Raw genomic sequence first — 22,223 nt, 5'->3', positions numbered from 1 at the left:
ATAAATTAGCTGACATTTGTGAAAATCTCATTTAATACACAAAACTTAACTGTTAGCTGTTGGGTGTGCCGATAATAATGTTGATTTGATTGATTTTAGTATTATTTTTACATAAAAGTATGCAACAACATTTTGATTCAAATGCCGAACACTGTGTTTATTCTGTCTCATATTCCGAACACCTTGATCCAAATTCCGAACAGCACGAATAATTCGTATTCAAAAGAGTAATTTCGCAAATAAATGTATCTGAGCTACTTCTACTGGTGTGGAACTAGAGAATCATCACTGCTCCTAAGTTATAAAATAGATTGTAAGACGTTAAAAATGAATTGGAATTGACTGCCATTTCCGTGTACTTTGATGACATATTTCAGCGAAACATTTCAACCTTATCGCCATACAAAAACCGAGTGTTCGGAATATGAGTCTGTTCGGAATTTGAGACAAAACGGTAATCTATTTTTGGTGCATGAATTTTCTCAATCAGTAGTGTCATTGAAGGCTTTAAATGCGGGAAATGCAGTGGGAAATAGAACATTTTTCTACAGTATTTTTGGGTTGCTCTTAGCAACGGAAGTTTTGCTACTTTCAAGGCATTTTGCCTACTGCAGCGATAGTCGTGAGTTTCACTGGCTTCGCTGACTGTGATTTCTTACGCTTGCCTACTGTACCGTTTTGTCTCAAATTCCGAACAGACTCATATTCCGAACACTCGGTTTCTGTATGGCGATTTGGTTGAAATGTTTCGCTGAAATATGTCACCAAATAACAAGGAAATGGCAGACAATTACAATTCAATTTTACCGTCTCCAATATAATTTATACCGCCGGAGTAGTGATGATTCTTTTGTTTGAGACCAGTGGAACAAGCTCAGATAAATTTATTTGCGAAATTATTCATTTGAATACGATTTATTCGTGCTGTTCGGAATTTGAATCAAGGTGTTCGGAATATGAGACACAATTAACACAGTGTTCGGCATTTGAATCAAAATGTTGTTCCATTATTTTGCGTAAAAACAATACTAAAACTAATAAAATCAACATTATTATCGGTACATCCAACAGCTAACAGTTAGGCTTTGCGAAGAAATCAAAATTTACACAAATATCAGCTAATTTTTGCCAATTCGATGCATTTGAAGTCACTGTTGGCCTTAAGTGTTCGGAATATGAGTCAAAACGGTAGTTTTTTTCTACAGATTTTTTTTAACTTCTTAAACCAATTTGTTCACGTTCATGTCAAATTTCCAAAAAATATTTTTTTCAGTTAATTTGTGTTTGTTGTATTTTTTTTTTGCTTGTGACAGTCGAAATTCGGATCACCAAAATTACGATCAATGACGCCTGCCAGACCTTTGATTTTGAATACGCCCAACATTTTCAAAATGTAGTGGCAACCTTAGGCAAATATTCAACATGCTGACTCTTTTGTTTGTGATAGTTGTGATTCTGATTATGAAAATTCGCATCATTCAATGTGTAACTGCCCAGTTTTCGCGCAACTGCGATTCCAATTGTGTACTTGAAAAACACTTATTAAGTGAAACTGAGCCTGAATCTTCAGGACATTCTGTTATTAGCCGTAGCGATAAACGCGCAGCTATTCAGCATGACCAAGCTGAGGATCGTGGGTTCGAATCCCACCGGTCGAGGATCTTTTCGGGTTGGAAATTTTCTCGACTTCCCAGGGCATAGAGTATCTTCGTACCTGCCACACGATATACACATGCAAAAATGGTCACTGGGATAGTAAGCTCTCAGTGAACAACTGTGGAAGTGCTCATAAGAACACTAAGCTGAGAAGCAGGCTCTGTCCCAGTGGGGACGTAACGCCAGAAAGAAGAAGATTATGGGAGGAGGGGGGTCTTGAGATTTCTTATGCGCCATACAATTTATTTTTGATTTTTATACAAAAAATCGTACCATGGGGGGAGTGGGGGTTGTCTTACGTAATTAGTGGACAGCCCCTTAATGAGCTATAGATATAGTTCTCTTCACACTTCTCGCGGAACATTACTAAAGGACCTATGTACAAATGAGAGATTCTCTTCTCTCTCGTTCTCTTTCGATTATAACAGTGGAATACTAAAGATTTTGGGAAGTTTTTCACTATAGATCGAAAGTCAATTTCCTTGACTAGCGTTTCATACAAAAAACGCAACAGAAGAGGTTAATGTGACACAGTTATTAATGAAAGAGAAAGTAAACAAAGAGAGCCTCTCAATGTTAGATAGGTCCTTTAGTAATGTTCCGCGAGACTTATGCTTTTTAGAGCGCTATTTGAACCCATTGTGGTATGAAGCTACATTTCGCTTATGCGATTTTCCTTCTTCAAAAATAAATCAAGAGACGATTTCTCTAAAAACCAAAGCTATAGTATGCCAGCTTGTTTCTTATATAAACGAAAAAAAAGTGCAAAAAAACCTGAAATAAACGAAAAAGCATAATAACCCCCTTTAAACATAGCGAGGGTCATAAGCAGAATAGAACATCCTTTCGAAACCAGAATCATGAGTTGTGTGTCAGTGCATCACAGTATGAAGATGGCGAGACCAAGTGGAAATCATCAGTCAGTTGTTGGGAATCTATCACCAAACGAGAAGCTTCTGAGTGAATTATAGTCCCGGATTAGAGCGAAACACGGAACCAACCCGGAGGAGGAAGGTGTGCAAAGCTTTGCTTCGAGTGTCAAGAGCACTGCAGCATCCAACACGACCAGTCCGGAACCAGATTCTCTTTGCAGGATACGATGGATTGACCCGTTGGCGTTGGTTATGAATATATGCACTACGCAGAGGGCCCATACGTAAATACGCATGCTGTATGCGCTATTAGACACGCATCAGGAACACGTACACCACCCCATTAACATCATGTTTGTGTAAATCTACGGGTGCATTTACAAGTTAATGAGTTAGAAGTAATTGGAGTTAAATCCTTTGGTAAGCTGGGGCCATTGATCTTTTGCGGAGCCATTAGCTTTATTACTTCTACGGGGTGGATTAATTGCACCGAGGAGTTGTGATTCAAGTGGGTAGGCTTCATTTGACGTTGGTAATCAGCGAGTGTGTGAGTCGTTTTTATTACTTACTCAGTGGCTAAGACTTATGCCCAAAAAGATTTCTTTTGGATGTTATTTTATAAAAATATTTACGCGGTTACGCCACTTCGATGACGTCATTCTTCGATAGATACGCGTATTTCGAATTCAAGTACACGACACGGAAAAACAGCCCTACAGTTTAGGTCGAAATAAGCGTATCTGTCAAAGGATGCATACTCTGGTGTACTAAATTTGGTTTTCATTTACTCAATTTATTAATGTTTTCTTAAAAATGACTTCGGTTTAAACAAAAAGTTCAAAATTAATCAATTCATCAAAAGTCTATGCAATGAAATTAAGAGTGAGGTCTTCTTCCTGGCGTTAACGTCCTCACTGGGACAGAGCCTGCTTCTCAGCTTAGTGTCCAATGAGCACTTCCACAGCTATTAACTATTATGAAAAAATTATTTACTTTTTTTTTGGTGAACGCAATACCTATACTCAGAGTGAAAGTGAGTAACGAGTGAGAAGATTGGTTGATATAACATGAAAATTAAATCGTGCGATATCCATCCATAAATTTAAACAGAAAAAACGCCAAAGCTTCACTAATAAATTATTCATTATATTCCTCAGAGATTCCTTCTGATATTTCTGCAAAATTGAAATTTCAAACACAAATTTAGCTTCTGATTATTAATCAGTTCCCAAGTGCATAAATAGATAAAAAAAAAGTTTAAATATCTTCCATATCCTTTCACACGACCATCAATATTGACACAACACCTACCTCTGATTGACCGAGTTGAAAGGTGACGAACTCGACGATGAAGTCAGCAAATCTTTACAAGAATACGTCTCGCAAGCGCAGTGCTTGGTGGTAACGTTGAGCGCGGATGAGTTCGCCAGGCAAGTGATTAATTCCAGCGGCGGTGGCTGTCGTCACGACCCGAACCAACAATCCGATAGGAATCACACCACAGTTTCCATCGTCGTCGGTTGACCAGTTGACCAGGGATCCATTGGATCGTGATGTCGCCCAGCGCCCAGCAATGAGGAAACCGTTCGTTTGTCCGGCAGATGATTATCGGATGAGAACGTCCCATACACGACGAGAATTGATGGTCAGAGCATGAAATGAAACCAGAAGAGAAAAAAAATCATCAGCAATCAATTATGTATTCCTCGCTCGACTCTGCTGGCTGATCATTATTTGCGTTCATTTGGCGATGTTTTTTTAATTGTATTGATTTCTTGGTACATGACAGGGGTCCCTACTGCAGCTGACGAGAAGCTGTTCGTTCACGTGTACGCTTCGGCTACGAACAGACCTGTGCGCCGCTTTGCTTCAGGAATTCCTACACGAATTCTTACAGATTCTTACAGTAATTCGTCTAGTTATTTCTCCATGGCATAATACAGAGGGTTCTGCAAACATTCCTTTAAAAACTTTGAGAAAAATGAGAAAACTTCTAGAGATTTTTCCGACGATGACTCCTGAACTGCCCGTACTCGCATAACAGTCTCATGGTCTTTGGGATTTCCTATATAAATGGGACTGTTATATGAATATGAGCGCGACAATTTCCAGATTCGCGACTCATCCTGAAATACCTACAGTAATCCATAGATTCAATCTAAAGTAATCCATGAACAGTGTACAATTAGCACATACAGTGCTTCTTATAGGAATTTGTTCGGAGAAGATCATTATGCATTCCAGGAGTTCATCCAAAAGTGAAAGGATACCAGTTATGGCGAAAATTACAGAACTGAATGCATTAAAAAATGGCTTCTGCCCATCTACTGAAAGCATACCATGCCTCCATTGTTTTTGCCAGACCTAGCATCGGCTCACTATGCTTCAGCTACTTTGGAGATGCTCACGAAGGAATAAGTCGAATTTGTAGAAAAATGATCGAATCCATCAAATTGCTCAGAACTACGCCTCATTGAAACATATTGGGCAATAATCAAACGGCATCTTAAGAAGGATGGAAGAGAGGCAAGCTCCATCGATTTTTTCAAGAAAATGTGGTCAGCAGTTCAAAAAGCAGTTCGAAAAGTTCCGAAAAAAGTTGTGCAGAATTTTATGGGAGGTATCAAAAGTAAAGTAAGAGCATTCTCCAGCAATGCTCAATAAATGTTCAAATTTATGTGAATTTGATCGTAATTACGTTGATTTCCATGTATTTTAGGTAAACTCATGAATTTGTTCGAAAATAAACAGTTTACTGTAAAAAACACGTGTCCACTATCTTAAATGAACAGTCCTTAGTGTCTCCCTATTTGGCCATATGTAAAATTTCCATTACTTTCACAGTTTTATTATATTTGAATATTTTACCATCATGATATATCCTACATCTTACAGAGAACCTTTCGAACTGTTGAAACATTTAAATTAATACGTAAGGTGAAATCGAGAACCACTATAACTTGTGCACTCCAACACCACTATCAATAATTCTAAAAATGCATTCTCATATTCCTTCCCCAGCAGATCGTTTAGGAATTTCTCCAGCGGTTCATCCGCGAATTTCTGCATTGCTTACTTATCTATATGCATTTCACGAGCAATAGGGTTTTATATTTTTTAATAAACTCTTGTTTTTATTTAAAAGTACGACAAAACGTATCCTTGCTACTACCCAAGTAACCACAAGCATTATAACATTGCACGTTTTCTACTGCATATCAACAACATTGATGTACTATTGCCTTTATTCGACATATTTCAAGAGCTGTCAAGCAATAAAGCATTAACTCTACATTACGAACGTATCAATGCACTAATATCACTTTATAAATTGCACTGCTGCACTAATGTTACTTTATAAATTGCTTCATTGCTTTATCGTCGTTTTTGCATTAGTGCAACTGTAAAAGGGCCCTTTTCCACTTTTAAACTACTTTAATGGTAGGCTTACGGCAATGCAGCTGCATTATATATGCAATAATATAATGCTCCATGGTTACTTGGGTACTGTGGCAAAAAATCCCACTCTAATAACGACTCTATCATATTTGAACTTGAATTTAAAAAATGGGTCTAAATTTTAACCTTGACACTGTTGATCATGTTTGACGTTTACTTCGCCGACAAATTTCCACTGGGGTTGTTCCTACCTGACATTTCGCAAGGGACACGGAAAACAAAATATACACAAAATATACACAAAATTTAAGTTCAAACCAAGAGGTGTGACAAAATCTCAAAAATCAGAAGACAATGTTTTTTGGACTTAAACCAGCGAATAACATTTAAAAATTGGGTAAACATGTGTTTCTGGCCTAAACTTAAGCGTTTGGTACTAAAATTGGTGCAAATTTTGTAGCTTCCGAGACAAACGTTCATTCGTGTATATGCTGACGTATTCATTTAAAATTATATATTTTTGTTTACTAAAACTAATCCGTTCCCATGTACAAACTCCCAGTATTTCCCTATGCAAGTGCAGAGGACTCCTTGGCTTACGTAAAGCAAGCAACACGTCAAAATTTCCCTCCCATCTCCGAATTAGCCCGCATTCTGAAGCAGCCGGCGCCGTTATTGTTTGTAATAATAATGTGAACACCAGTACTTACACGTTGAAGACACTACTGATCCTAAGTAGCGTCTGTAGGTTCCTGACGTGAGTACAATTGTTCTTGTTATAGCGGAGTAGCAACTGTGTGCAGTCAATCATGCTCATGCTAATGCTCTTTTTCAATGTTTGTTATAACGAGGAGTTAGCGGACAGTTTTCATTTCAAATATTGGCAGAAGAATTTTCATTACAATTGGCACCGTTTGAGCATACACAGAAAGAAAAATCCATGTAAATTTCAGCGTATATACATGAAAGGAATGCCTAAGTAAATATACAACAAATCTGACATTCCCTTTATGTGCATCATTTTACGCTGAAATTTACATCGATTTTACTTTCTGTGTAGAGTTCTTCATAAGACAAATCTTCCACTGGAAAATTTAACGTGCTCTCGTCTTTTTCAGGTATTCGTGTACAAGTTTCTCTTTGAATTCCTCTAAGAACATCATAAGGTTTATACTCAGGAACTTATTCCAAGCATTTCTTGGCAATAGTTTGAATCTCGGCGAAATTCATTGCTGAACTTACCGAAATCGTACTAATCTACTTTCATCAAATACCGAACGGATGAGTCGAAATTAAGTTTGTACATCCTGGGATCCCATAAGTAATCCTTCATGTGATCCAAGAATGTATCCAGTGTTTCTGCTAAGAGCTTTCCGAGGGTTCCTTTAGAATTGTTCATGGGATCCCTTCGTAATCCCCACAGCAACTCTTCCAAGTACTTTTGCGGATTTTTTTAGACATTTCTGGTAGATTTGTCCAGTTTCTACTTTGATTTCGGGGGACCCCCTTGGATTTCAAGGGTTTTATATGAAAGGAAATCTTCCAGCAATTCAATGTGTTTTAGATAATTCCTAATTGGTTCCAGGAAATTTCCAGGGATCCTTAGAACATAACTTCAGGGATTTTTTCAAAAAATGTTCTAATGCTGCAGAAGTTTATCTAGTAGTTTTACCAGGGATGCTTCTCTCAGGTACTCGTCCCGTTTTTCAATATTATATATTTTGCTCGGGTGCCCTATTCAGTCTAATGTAAAAAAATATGTTTTATCATTACTCGGGATGCTAATTCAAAGCAATGTCCCGAAGACACCTATGGGCTAAAACGGGGGTGGGACATTTCGCATAAGGACCTTTCGCATACGGACGTTTGGCATAAGCTGAAATATATGCCTTCTTTGAAACGCTACCTGTTCTTGTATGAAACTGCTTTATGCGAAACGTCCATTATGCCAATCATTATGCGAAACGTCTTTATGCGAAATGGGTCACCCCCGGCTAAAACGCTTCTAAGAGTTTAAGACCGTCAATTTTCAGTTTCGTCCCACAGTGCGCTCTATGGACCTTTGCACGTGTTCACTAATTTGACCTTTGAGCGGTGCCCAATTCACTCGTTGCCATGGTCACGTAAATAACACGGCACCGCTCAAATGTCAACTAGTGAACTCACGCATTGGTCCATTGATCGATCAAAAGTACTTGCGTAAGTTTTTTTTTTCTATTTGTTTGAACATTTTATGCGCAGTTTCAAGAGCGTTCCATGTGTAATTTTCCACAAGTTCGAATCAGTGCGGTAAACATTCGACATTTCTCACGACGTCCGTTTCGCTTCCATGATCAGCGGTCAATTGACTTTTCTAATCTCATTCCCCACCATCACCTGATTCAAAACAATATCCCGAAGACACCTATGTGCTAAAACGCCTCTAAGAGGTTTTGACCGTCAATTTTCAGTTTCGTCCCACTGTGGATCGTATTCTTGCTACAACTTTGGCGAATTTTTCCGCTCAAGTAACGACAATATCATACCATATCATATTTAAACTTTAATTTTTAAAAAATGGATCCAAATTTGAACCTGGACACTTTTGATCATGTTTGACGTTCTCTTAGTCGACAAAAACGCCGCAAAGGTTTAACTTTTTAACACTGGGGTTGTTCCTATCTGATATTTCAGAAGGGACACGGAAAACACAATATATTACCAAAACTTGAGTTTAAACAAAAGGATGTTACACAATCTCAATAACAAGAAAAAATATTTTTTTTTGGGCTCAAACCAACGAAAACCATTTAGAAATTTAGTAAACATGTGTTTCTGGACTAAACTTAAGGGTGTTCAGATGGGGCTTTAAGACCCTATTGACAGTTTAATTAATAATCAACGTCAAACGTATAGGGGGAGATCCCCCAGTGCCGGACAGCACCTAAGTCGAAAAATTGAGAAATCATGATCCAATCAAGATGGTGTATAAGAAGAAAAGGAAGCTATTATGGAGAGTAATGTTTCGTAGAATAACACATCCTTGAAATATGCACGACTTTTCAAAAATATTGAGATGTTTGAAAATTGTTAAAAGTTTGACGTATCGCCCTAAATTTGAGCCTAATTAGTAATTATTTTGAATATGGCAAAATAATTTAAATCACGCAAGCATGATCATATATAAAAATAATTTGAGAGTATGAATATGTTTTGTACCATATTTAAACTAAACTTCAATTTTGGTGTAGCACCTCCTGTCCCCAGTTTCGGACAACTTGATTTGTTACATGATATCTTTGTAGTTTTGGCACCAGTGTCTCAAAATACATTCATTTTTCATGGATTTCATCGATTATGGTATCAAAGATGAAATAAAAATAAAAAGAATGAAATTTCATCATATATGAAAGAGGTTTTTTGATCACCAACTTGCAGACTTAGTAAAGCTCAAATTACTCTTACGAATGTTGCAAATGCATTGAATTGACAATAAAATACTATGCCTGGAGTAAAAACATTCAATGATATACAAATTTTCAGAATTCGAAGCATTTCCAGATCGTGTCCGGTATGAAAGGCCACCTTTATGGGTCAATTTGATACTAAAATACATCATCAAAATACAATGTTAAAATTCATATTTATGTTTTCAAATTTATTTTTGTATGCTACAAAAATTATTATATTTATCATAAATGGGCACCAAGACCACATAAGATCTATAGTTTCTGAATAATTATTTTAGCGGCTTAGGTGTCCGGTACTGGGTGATCTCCCCCTACTGATTCATCGAATCAAATTTAAAATTTAGTTTTTAACCTTTAAATTCATCTTAAGCTGCCATCAAATTTTCAAAAGCATGAGTCTAGAAAACTAATCAGCACTTTGAATTGAAAATTTGACAGATTGTTCATAACTAGCGAGTAATCAATCAAACAAATTTTCTTCGTAAACAACCAATTCGTTCTCTATATTTGTGCACTTCAGTATTCAACAATTTATTACAAAATCAAAAAATCGCATGTTTTACGTACTGCCGCTGGTTGACATTTGACCTAGGTGGTGACTTTGACCACCTTTTTCGATGCATCTCATGGCTAGTATGAACGCCAAAAAACTAATGTAAGACCATCTATTGGCTATTTTTAACGTATTCCTTGATCTAGACACCTTGTTATCATTTTTCTGGGGGACGGACCTGGTGTAGTGGTTAGAACACTCGCCTCTCACGCCGAGGACCTGGGATCGAATCCCATCCCCGACATAGTCACTTATGACGTTAAAAGTTATAGTGACGACTTCCTTCGGAAGGGAAGTAAAGCCGTTGGTCCCGAGATGAACTAGCCCAGGGCTAAAAATCTCGTTAATAAAGTCAAACCAACCATCATTTTTCTGGCGTTAGCTTGCTGTAAAAATTTTGTCACCATAGTCACCCTTATGGACCAATGTCACCCCGCACGATGGTAGATTAAAATCAATTTCCCAGCAAAAATTTGATATATCTCAGATATGTCGCGGAGCACCTGTCAAGGCTTCGCAGAGCCCTTGGTTCGGGGGGTTTATGGACAAAAGGTCGAAAGACAAAAGGTTGAAAGGACAAACGCGATTTGTTTGGCGGGATCTTTGAAATAATATTTTCGACCTTTGTCCCTTCTTTTTTGTTTTGCTGCAGGGAGCACGATCTGAAAATTAAAAACCGAGAGTATTATCGTGCCCGCCACTCGGTATACACATGCGAAAAAAGGCAACTTTTGCATATAAGGTGTGGACCACTTATAACACTGCGGAACAAGCTTTTGTCTCAAGCATCAAAACACCTCTATTCAATCAGTTAAGTGTTGCTCAATCTATTGCCGCTTTCAAAAATATCATAGCACGTCTAGTTTTTGAGATACTGGTTGTTGAAAATGAAAATATGACAATTTGATCCAACTTGCATGCAAGTTTTCCAGCTTGTAAGGCAATTCATTTGCTTAATTTGCCACAGAATTCAAACTTTATGCGTATAACAATACTTATCAACAAAGTTTATAATACTTTCAATGCGGAAAAGTTATTTTTTGATAGTTTAAAAAAGTATTGTATTTTGCCATATAGAAGAAATGAAGAATTTTGTATGGAGATAGCAAGCACGTTGAAAAAATCAATTTAATCTAAATTTAATCCTGCAATTTCAACCAAATTATATCTAAAATGAAAGTTCAAGACCTATTTTGTATGCTTAGTAGATTAGATGACAAAAAAGTTTGATAAATTATACCTTAAATTTTATGTGAACATCAATGAAACCAGTGTTTTATACAACTTTGACGACCTGTAGCTAAAAATTGTGACGTGCTGGAACATTTCTTTGAATGGTATCAGATTCAGCCACCCCAAATCTACTAGAGACACATAATTTGATCCTTGAGACACACAAAAATGTCATTTTTGTTACGCTGTGTAATTAGAACAAAAATGTTTGGTTCTTACAGTGGCTCTAGTAGTCGAATCGTATATGTGTACTAAGAAGATTAATCGTCTATGTGTACTCTATAACTATAATGTTAGTACGAAAGTACTTCAAAAAAAATTACCATGGAAGAAGAAAGAAGCAAAATGATTGTGTCCAAAAATTTGGAAAACTCATTTTGATCAGGAATAAAAATTGCGAAAGTGTTTGGTTTTCCAAGATATACTGTGTGGCATGTACTGAATGAGTACGAAATAGTTTCTTCATATTTATTCAGTACACGCCACACAGTATTTCTTGGAAAACCGACGGATCGTAAGCAACAAAGCAAGTGTTAGGAAGTTACTGTGCATCGTCAGCTGCGGATTAAAATTATCAGGATCATCGAATCAAAAAGTTCGATACACCGCGCAGTACCGTGCAACGGATTCGACTCCGGATACTGAAGCCTTCGGTCATATTATGTCTACATTCAACCAAAAATGGAGCAAACCAGATTGTATTTGACACATTCCACGCACATCTACGCCAAAATATCAAAAATTCAAACTCTGAAATATTTCCAAAGCTATGCAGAACATGAAAGACAATATGTTGAATTGTATAAAAAACATAAATTTGATTGAAAATACAGTGAAAAACATACCTGAACAGTTAAATAAAGTTTATATAATTTATTGGTGAGAAAAGGAGATATTAAACAACTTTTTTTATAAAAGCCCTGTATCATAGTTTATCAAGTGTAATATGATTGTCTTATCCGTTAACTAGAAGGGTATTAGATGAAATTGTTATGTGCGGGTTTAGTTTCTTCAAACGAATTATTGGTTCTTTGAAAACGTATTTTTTTCAAATAGTCACATTATTATGGTGTCGCGTTACGAAAATTGCCTTATTTTTGATATTGTAAAATAAATACTTCTTATAGAACTCTTATATTTTGGATTCTCTTCCTACTCGTCAAGATACGTGTTTCCATAAAAAAAGATTTAAAATCGGACCATTCTTCGAAAAGTTACACTAGGTGCAAAGTTTTGGTGTCGCGTTACGTTAATTTTAACCGTAAATTTTCAGGATGAAACTACAAATTTCAAAATGCTCGTTCTCAGCAATGCTACAACCGATTTTCGAAATTTTTGATTTTTAGTAGATGGAAACAGTTATACTAGCTTTCAGCGTTGGTGCCACCCCACTAAAACCCTCCCCGTTTTTGCAAAATGTGGGTATGTCTGTTTTCTCTTGTTTTTCACTGAAATCTGATCAAGTAGCTCTGGTTTGTAATGAACTCGTTGACTAGTGACCCAAATCTTATCAGACAGGTGCCGTTTAGTGCAGGAATAGTCTCTCACATGTTGTGGAATACTTGGCTTCGATGGTAAACAACGTGGTTCTCTAGCGGATAATCCGGAATATCCGTAAAAATGGTCAATTCATGAAAATAATCCAAGACAGTTTTTTTTTGCAAACTCATCAGAACTCCTTATTATAAAACGCAATAGGTTATTTGAATTGTTCATGCACCTAGGTGGTCGCAATAATGGCCTCGGAATATCCGGAACATCCGTATAAATGGTCATTTTGTGCAAATCATCCTAGATCACTGCGCTTTTTTTTCAAAACATATCAGAAATCAATTACTAAACATAACGGATGATTGGATTGTTCTTGAATATGGGTGGCCACTATAAAGCTCTTAGGAGGATCTGGAGCAACCGTAAATAATGGTCATCTCGTAAAAATCAACTTAGTAACGTAGTTTTTTTTTTCAAATCTTCTGGATGTCTTGTCATGACATTTATCTATGTGACATTCATCCTTTACGTTGTATAATAATGAATTTGATTAATTTTGCACTTCGGTGATCAAGGTGGTCTTTAATGTCAATACAAATTAACTTCTTCTTCTTCTTCCTGGCGTTACGTCCTCACTTGGACAGAGCCTGCTTCTCAGTTTAGTGTTCTTACGAGTTCTTCCACAGTTATTAACTGAGAGCTTTCTTTGCTAACGTTGCCATTTTCAAATACCACTTCCAGACACCTTCAGCATGGTTTCGTTTTGCAGCCGCGGACTCTAACCACTCGGCTAAGAAAGGCCCCCAATTATACGTGTATTATAAATTTTATAAGTTCTATAATTATGATTTTTTATGTGTTAAAAAAAACGCACAATGGTCTAGGATTATTTTTTACGCCCAGTTTTGCGAATCTTTCCAAGGGAGTTGTAGTTGTCCATGGGCAGTCTTGATTGGATGATTTTATAAATTGATAATTTTTATGAATATTGCGGATTTTCCAGTGATCCAGGTTGTTTACCATTGAAGCCAAGCAGTCCCCAAGATGTGTGAGACTATCTTTTCACTGACCGGCACCTTTCTGATAAGATTTGGGTCGCTTCTTACAACCAGACCTAAAACCAAAGCTATTTGATTAGCTCTGTGCAAAAAAGAAAAAAATAAACATAGGTATTTACCTCTCACAAAAACGTGAAAGGTTTCAGAAGAATTGCGCCAACGCTTAAATCTGGTACAACTATTTCCTTTCAATGAAAGCTCAAACAATCGGTTGAATAATTGAGGAACTGAATTTTATGAGTTAAAATGTATTCACAATTTTGCCTAATAATCTGATTTAATAACTCTTCTGTGCGGCAGAATTCCATGATATTCAGATCACTATTTTGAGACCATAAACGACCTTAACAATTTTGCTAAAAGATGATCCTTAAAATACTACATGGCTACGTTGATATTGTATTGACCCAATATCTGGTTCAATTACACCACTGTGCCACAAAATTCTGTATCTTTCAGACCACCATTAATAAATCATAAACACCTGCACACGCTATGTCTGAACCAGCAGATTATAAAAATCGAATGTACATCGGATATTTTCATCATCTTCAAAAAATATCAAAGGAACGGTTTAAAAATTTAACCCAAAATAAGTGCAATTACCCCACTGTACAGCAGCTCTACATATTTTTCGTCCGATCATTAAGAAGCTTTTATGGTCGTCTACAAATTTCTGAAACAATATTCTTAAAATAATTTATTGAATCTTTTTCATAATTTTACCCATTTATCAGATCCATTAACTCCACTGTGTTATTGAATTTCGGGTAGTTACGACACGACAACCATAAACGTGTGCTTGTCGACTTTGCCGAAAACATACTTTTAAAAGTACATCGTTGAAAGGTTTACATAATTTCATTTTACAATCAAATTCAATCATTCTAACATTTTGATACATGCTCAAGATTATTCACGCCGCCATCGGAAAGCACTGTACCGGAAACATTAAAAAAAATCATTTTCAAGAAATATCTAAATATTACTGCAAAGAATTTAGTCAAATTTATATGGTGACCACATCTACGCTTTTACAAAGGGTTTCACAGAAACATTAAATAAATTTTAACCAGTGTCGGATCAAATTACCCCACTGTGAGGCAGAATGTCGAATGTATTGAACAAATAACAATACTAGATATACATTTTTTCTGAAACCTGAAAGCAACATTACCGATTTTATCAATAAAAATAAAAAATGCTTTTTGCGTAACGCGACACCATTTGCAGAACCCTGTTGGAAGATAAACGTAACGCAGCGCTCATAAAATGAAATCAATGATTTCTGCAATTATTCAATATTTTCTTCCAATTTGAAGTCACATTCTGATTCTTATCAATACATAGAAGGATTTCCTAGAACAAACCCGGATTGTAAAAATTATAGCAGAGCAGATATAGGCGATTATAGAATGATGTTTAAAAAAGTGCATTTCAGCGATGGTGTCGCGTTACGAAATGCAACTGCTTTTAGTTACCATACATACAGTGTTATGTTTCGAAATGAATGTCACAACATCAAGTACATTTAATATGCAAAATATAAAGGCTGTTTAATCACATGGTCACTAGGCATATTTCCGAAAACAGGCCTCATTTGATAATGAAAGTCGGTTCCTCGTGGTGTCGCGTTACGCTGGAATGTGTCATTTGTATGATCAAGTGTTAACGAAAATTAATTGTTTTTCCTTATGAATGATGAAATCTTCGTGAGCTCTTAACCCAACTAAATGAGACAAATTCAGACTGTTTGAGAGATTTTATGCTATTATGAAGAAGAAGCTAAAGGCGAATGGTAGTGGCGCTATAAACAGTATTTCACAAATTGTTCGAAAATTACTTCGAAATATGGATGATTTTTTTTAATTCTCCTCTGAAGTAAACTGATAAAATTACCTTAATTGAAGATGGTGCAAAAATCACTGACGATCAACAAATTAGTGAAATATTCAACAATTATTTTTCGAGCATAGGCCAAAAATCAGCCGATAGCATTCAGGTGGATGCTGGAGTGAACCCACTTTCAAATGTAAGACGTGTGTCTAGTTCTATATTTTTGAATCCAGCTACAGCTAATGAAGTGACAATGATTATTAATGATTTGGAGCGTAAAAAAAGTCCGGGGCCCGATAAAATCAATGTTGATCTCATCAAAAGCAATTCTGATCACTTTTCCAGAATACTATCTGATTGTTTCAATAGAATTATTGAAACTGGCTCATATCCCAACTGTTTAAAAATTGCTAGAGTCATTCCTATTTTAAAATCTGGTAATGTATGTGATACAAGCAACTACCGACCGATCTCAACACTATCCATATCAAATAAAATATTAGAAAAATTGCTTATTAACAGGTTTATTCCTTTTCTTAAACAGCACAACGTGTTGTACAGTTTTCAATATGGTTTTCGTCAAGGCAGCAGTACAGCTACGGCGACTGTTGAATTGCTTGACGATATAATAAAGGGGATTGATGAAAAGCAAATCGTCGGTGCACTCTTGACGCAAGGCTTTTGACACATTGAACCATGCAATACTCTTAGATAAATTGGAAGCCTACGGAATTAGAGGTATAGCAAATGAAATTGTGCGCAGCTATTTGCAAGATAGAAAACAGTTCGTCACAATTGGTGACTCACAGAGTTCGTTAAAGTCCTTAGGGGTAGGTGTACCTCAAGGTAGCAATATTGGTCCATTATTGTTTCTGTTGTACGTGAACGACCTAAATAGGTTGCAATTAAAGGGAACACCACGTTTATTTGCTGATGACACAGCTCTGTTCTATCCGCACTTAGATGCAGATACAATAGTGGAGCATATGACCGAAGATTTGAGTATTCTGTCGCAATATTTTTCTTCTAATTTACTTTCTTTAAATGTAATGAAAACCAAATATATGATGTTTCACTCATCTAGAAAGATTTTTCAACAACGAAACCAAGTCTTACTCAACTCTTCCTGTATTGAACAAGTATCATCATTTAAATACTTAGGTTTGATGCTGGATTCTACCCTAAGCTGGGCAAATCACATTAAAAATGTAGAAAAAAAGGTATCATCGCTATGTGGAATTATGCGAAGAGTAAGTCATTTTGTATCGCGCAGAATACTTTTAAACTTCTATTTTGCTCATATTCACTCACGCCTGAGCTATCTAATTATAGCATGGGGTCGTGCCTCGAAGTCTTCTTTGAAAAAGCTCCAAACTCTCCAGAATAGATGTTTGAAAACGATATTTAGCAAACCGTTTTTATTTCCCACTCTTCAACTTTACTCTGATGTCTCTCCTTCCAATTCACAGTCTCTGTAAAATTCAGACTCTAATATTTGTTCATGACACTCTGCACAATAATCTTTTTCATCATAATATTCAACTACCTTCAATATCCCATGGCTATCGTACAAGACGTACACATAATTTGCATCAAAATAGAGCACTTACAATGTTTGGTCATAAAAGAATTTCAATCATTGGTCCTAATCTGTACAATCAATTACCGGATTACTTGAAACAAATAAGCGATCGAAATAGTTTCAAAAAAAAGCTAAAGCAATACTTAAAACTAAATCTTCACGACATTCTTGGATAAAAAGTAATATTCGTATTTTGAGCAATATGTCAACTACCAGAAACCAATCATAGGTTAATAAAATTCTTTTTTTTTTTTTTTCTTAAATATCTTTCTTTTTTTGTTTAAAGTTAATTAGTAATTATATCATAAGTGGGTCCCTTAAAAGGAACATTTGTTCCACTGGGACGTCACGCCATGTAATTCTATTTAAATTAATTAAAATCTAGTTTAACGTTAATTTCAATCTCAGCTCATGTTTTGCTTGTTTTTTCATTAGTTTTTTATTGTTCACGTGCTGCACAGAGTGAGCTGAGATAGTTGCGTCCACTACCAGGAAGCTACACGTGAGCTTTTTGGTGTGGGGAAAAGTGACGGGTAAAAAAAAAAAAAAAAAAAAAAAAATATATATTGAAACTGGCTCATATCCCAACTGTTTAAAAATTGCTAGAGTCATTCCTATTTTAAAATCTGGTAATGTATGTGATACAAGCAACTACCGACCGATCTCAACACTATCCATATCTAATAAAATATTAGAAAAATTGCTTATTAACAGGTTTATTCCTTTTCTTAAACAGCACAACGTGTTGTACAGTTTTCAATATGGTTTTCGTCAAGGCAGCAGTACAGCTACGGCGACTGTTGAATTGCTTGACGATATAATAAAGGGGATTGATGAAAAGCAAATCGTCGGTGCACTCTTGACGCAAGGCTTTTGACACATTGAACCATGCAATACTCTTAGATAAATTGGAAGCCTACGGAATTAGAGGTATAGCAAATGAAATTGTGCGCAGCTATTTGCAAGATAGAAAACAGTTCGTCACAATTGGTGACTCACAGAGTTCGTTAAAGTCCTTAGGGGTAGGTGTACCTCAAGGTAGCAATATTGGTCCATTATTGTTTCTGTTGTACGTGAACGACCTAAATAGGTTGCAATTAAAGGGAACACCACGTTTATTTGCTGATGACACAGCTCTGTTCTATCCGCACTTAGATGCAGATACAATAGTGGAGCATATGACCGAAGATTTGAGTATTCTGTCGCAATATTTTTCTTCTAATTTACTTTCTTTAAATGTAATGAAAACCAAATATATGATGTTTCACTCATCTAGAAAGATTTTTCAACAACGAAACCAAGTCTTACTCAACTCTTCCTGTATTGAACAAGTATCATCATTTAAATACTTAGGTTTGATGCTGGATTCTACCCTAAGCTGGGCAAATCACATTAAAAATGTAGAAAAAAAGGTATCATCGCTATGTGGAATTATGCGAAGAGTAAGTCATTTTGTATCGCGCAGAATACTTTTAAACTTCTATTTTGCTCATATTCACTCACGCCTGAGCTATCTAATTATAGCATGGGGTCGTGCCTCGAAGTCTTCTTTGAAAAAGCTCCAAACTCTCCAGAATAGATGTTTGAAAACGATATTTAGCAAACCGTTTTTATTTCCCACTCTTCAACTTTACTCTGATGTCTCTCCTTCCAATTCACAGTCTCTGTAAAATTCAGACTCTAATATTTGTTCATGACACTCTGCACAATAATCTTTTTCATCATAATATTCAACTACCTTCAATATCCCATGGCTATCGTACAAGACGTACACATAATTTGCATCAAAATAGAGCACTTACAATGTTTGGTCATAAAAGAATTTCAATCATTGGTCCTAATCTGTACAATCAATTACCGGATTACTTGAAACAAATAAGCGATCGAAATAGTTTCAAAAAAAAGCTAAAGCAATACTTAAAACTAAATCTTCACGACATTCTTGGATAAAAAGTAATATTCGTATTTTGAGCAATATGTCAACTACCAGAAACCAATCATAGGTTAATAAAATTCTTTTTTTTTTTTTTTCTTAAATATCTTTCTTTTTTTGTTTAAAGTTAATTAGTAATTATATCATAAGTGGGTCCCTTAAAAGGAACATTTGTTCCACTGGGACGTCACGCCATGTAATTCTATTTAAATTAATTAAAATCTAGTTTAACGTTAATTTCAATCTCAGCTCATGTTTTGCTTGTTTTTTCATTAGTTTTTTATTGTTCACGTGCTGCACAGAGTGAGCTGAGATAGTTGCGTCCACTACCAGGAAGCTACACGTGAGCTTTTTGGTGTGGGGAAAAGTGACGGGTAAAAAAAAAAAAAAAAAAAAAAAAAAAAATATATATATATATATATATATATATATATATATATATATATATATATATATATATATATATATATATATATATATATATATATATATATATATATATATATATATATATATATATATATATATATATATATATATATATATATATATATATATATATATATATATATATATATATATATATATATATATGCAATGCAACATTTGAGTTGAAACAGAATTCAATTTTCATGATTTTTTAAAACATCCTTCCAGAAAATGTTCTTACACTTCTTTGTAGAGATTATTACAGGTATTTTACAAGAGTCCTTAAGACTTTTTTCTAAAAATTACTCAAACAAAACCTTAAAAAACTTCCCCAAAAAAAATGCAGAGGTTCCTCCTGAGTTTACTTTATGATTTTCTGTAGGAATTCTCACCAGTGTTCTTCCTCTTCAGGACACTACACCTGACGCCGCCGCCAGTTGAAAATATTCCGGCTCACAGGTCTAACCCCGCAAAACCATGAAGGCCATTAGCATTATCAGGGATTTCTAAATTTAGTGAACTTGCGGTTCACTCATCCTTCTGGGGAAGAAATCCTCTCAAAATTCTACAAATGTTCCACTGGTCAATTGATAGCAATGAATCTTTTAAAAAAAATGTGAAATGAGTTCAACCTTTTCATCACAATAAAAAAGTTCGAATCATCCGAAGACCGAACAATTAATTTTACATTTCAATTTCTCTTCACCATCGTATGAGCTGGGCAAAAAAAAAGTTGACCACATCCTAGCCTCAAAACGACGTGCATGACAGGAAGCTGATTGAAACACTCTCGCTGTCACTATCCCGTAATATCCTACAGACTTTCTGTTCTGTAATCACTGCTGTAGCAAGGGGACTGCAAATTACCATCAGCACCGCTTTAGAGCATAGACCTCACTCGCACAGTTGTTCCAGAGTACTTGCTAAGTACGCCACCGACTATTCACATTGTCAGCAGGAGGACTATCATCCATTCATACCAGCTCCATCATGTTTAACAGAAAAAAGCTATACGAAAACGAATCCCCTGCCTGTCACTGCATGTCGTCGTCCCTGTTCGAACAGTTGTTATAAATAATGACTATAGTAAATAATCTGTCTGTACAAGGGATAATTGATTCTCCGTGAAGGTCATTTTTCCGTTTTCAATTTCAAGCTGTCGTCGTCGGTGAACAGAACAATTTCCCCCGCGATGATGGCTGCCGATGCTGCTTTATTTTTTTAAATGAGAGAGAGAGATACATACACAAATCAGTACGCTACATTGTGTTACACAATGAAGTGCGCTTTTTTTCATGTTGTGACAACGGATCGACATTTTATCGAGGAAGATTCAGCTGGTGATGTTTCCGGATTGTAACTCATGCCATCATTATACGGTAATGTACTTTTGTTAAGTCGATTAAGCGAAAAAAAACCTTCTAGTGTCAATCAGGTGGATTATAGGATTCGCAATAATGGTAGATAAATAGGAAATACAAAGTGCAACGTAGAGATTCACTTCGGTAGATGTTAAAATTTACTCTGGATAATATAAGGATTTGCATGAAACATTTCAACTGATATTCTATCTGACTTACCTGAGTTACCTCAGGAATGTCAAAAATCTTTGTTTGCGGATGACACAGGCCTCTCCTCCGAAGGAAGAAGCCTGCGTGTCATCTGTAGTGGTTTGAAACAGAGATATTTTTTCTTCATACTTGCAAAAATGGAAGATTTCTCCTAATGCTTCCAAAACTCAACTAATATAAACTAAAAGCTCTATACTTGAAACCTTCAAGTAGACATGTTGTCACGATTGAAGGGGTTCCAATACATTTGGTCAGATGAAGTGTAGTATCTAGGGCTCATGCTAGATAAAAATTTAACTTTCAAAAATCACATATAGAACAATCAAGGCCAAGTGTAACAACTATGTGAAATGTCTTTATCCACTTATTAACAGAAAATCGAAACTTTGTCTTAAGAACGAGCTTTTGATCTTCAAACAAATTTTCGTTCGCCATATTGTACGCTGTACCAATATGGACTAGCTTTGTAATACCAGGAAAAAAGCCCTGCAGAGGATTCAAAATAAATTTTTGAAAGTGATTCTGAAGCTCCCTCCCTGATACTAATAAGCTACACATAATATCCCTTTTTTTTTGGTTGACTCTCCGCTCTCCCCCATACCAAAAAGCTCATGACGAGCTCCCTGTACACTCAATTCTCAGCCACAGGCACAGGCAACACTAAATTAAGAAAACAAATATTTATAAGAGGCTGAGAATAATCAAAAATGACAACAACAGGGAGCTTGAAACAAAAATAACTAAGCTAAGTGCTTCTAGTGGATTGTAAGTCCTTTAAAGAAGTACATATGAAAAAGAAAATTTTACACTACAAATAAAGTTTTATATTAAATACGAATTATTATTATTTAGCAGTTAAACTAATTGTTTGGATATATTAGCAATTTTTTGTTTTTACGACATAGTTTCGAAGGACCAAGGAAGGAAAAACGTTTTTGACCAAAATTGGAATGGGCTCTAGATCGAGAGACAGTATTGAATTGCCTAGTATAATGAATACGAAGGGCAATGTTGAGGGTTATGTTATGATGTAATATCGGATTGTGGAGAACATTATGAACCATTTGCAGCGTTTGCTGTTCGCAGATCCCTAAAATTGGTAAAGCGCGATGGGGTAGCTCAGTAACTAAACAAACGGTCAGTTAAAAACAGGATTGGTAA

At 35.8% G+C, this 22,223-nt stretch overlaps 1 protein-coding gene across 8 annotated transcripts in view; it reads right to left on the bottom strand.

The window, feature by feature from the left end:
• The window catches only part of LOC5574686, a 211,466-nt gene that overhangs the window by 120,549 nt on the left and 68,694 nt on the right, over positions 1-22,223 (bottom strand). For all 8 annotated transcript variants that reach the window (XM_021851252.1, XM_021851253.1, XM_021851246.1 and 5 more), the window contains exon 3: positions 3,840-3,985. In XM_021851252.1, coding sequence (XP_021706944.1) covers positions 3,840-3,985 — 146 coding nt within the window. The remainder of the gene's footprint in view (positions 1-3,839; positions 3,986-22,223) is intronic.

Source organism: Aedes aegypti, chromosome 3 (assembly GCF_002204515.2).
Source record: "Aedes aegypti strain LVP_AGWG chromosome 3, AaegL5.0 Primary Assembly, whole genome shotgun sequence".
Classification (NCBI taxonomy): domain Eukaryota; kingdom Metazoa; phylum Arthropoda; class Insecta; order Diptera; family Culicidae; genus Aedes; species Aedes aegypti.
The sequence above is the reverse complement of the archived record's forward strand: the minus strand, read 5'-3'. Positions and strand labels throughout refer to the sequence as shown.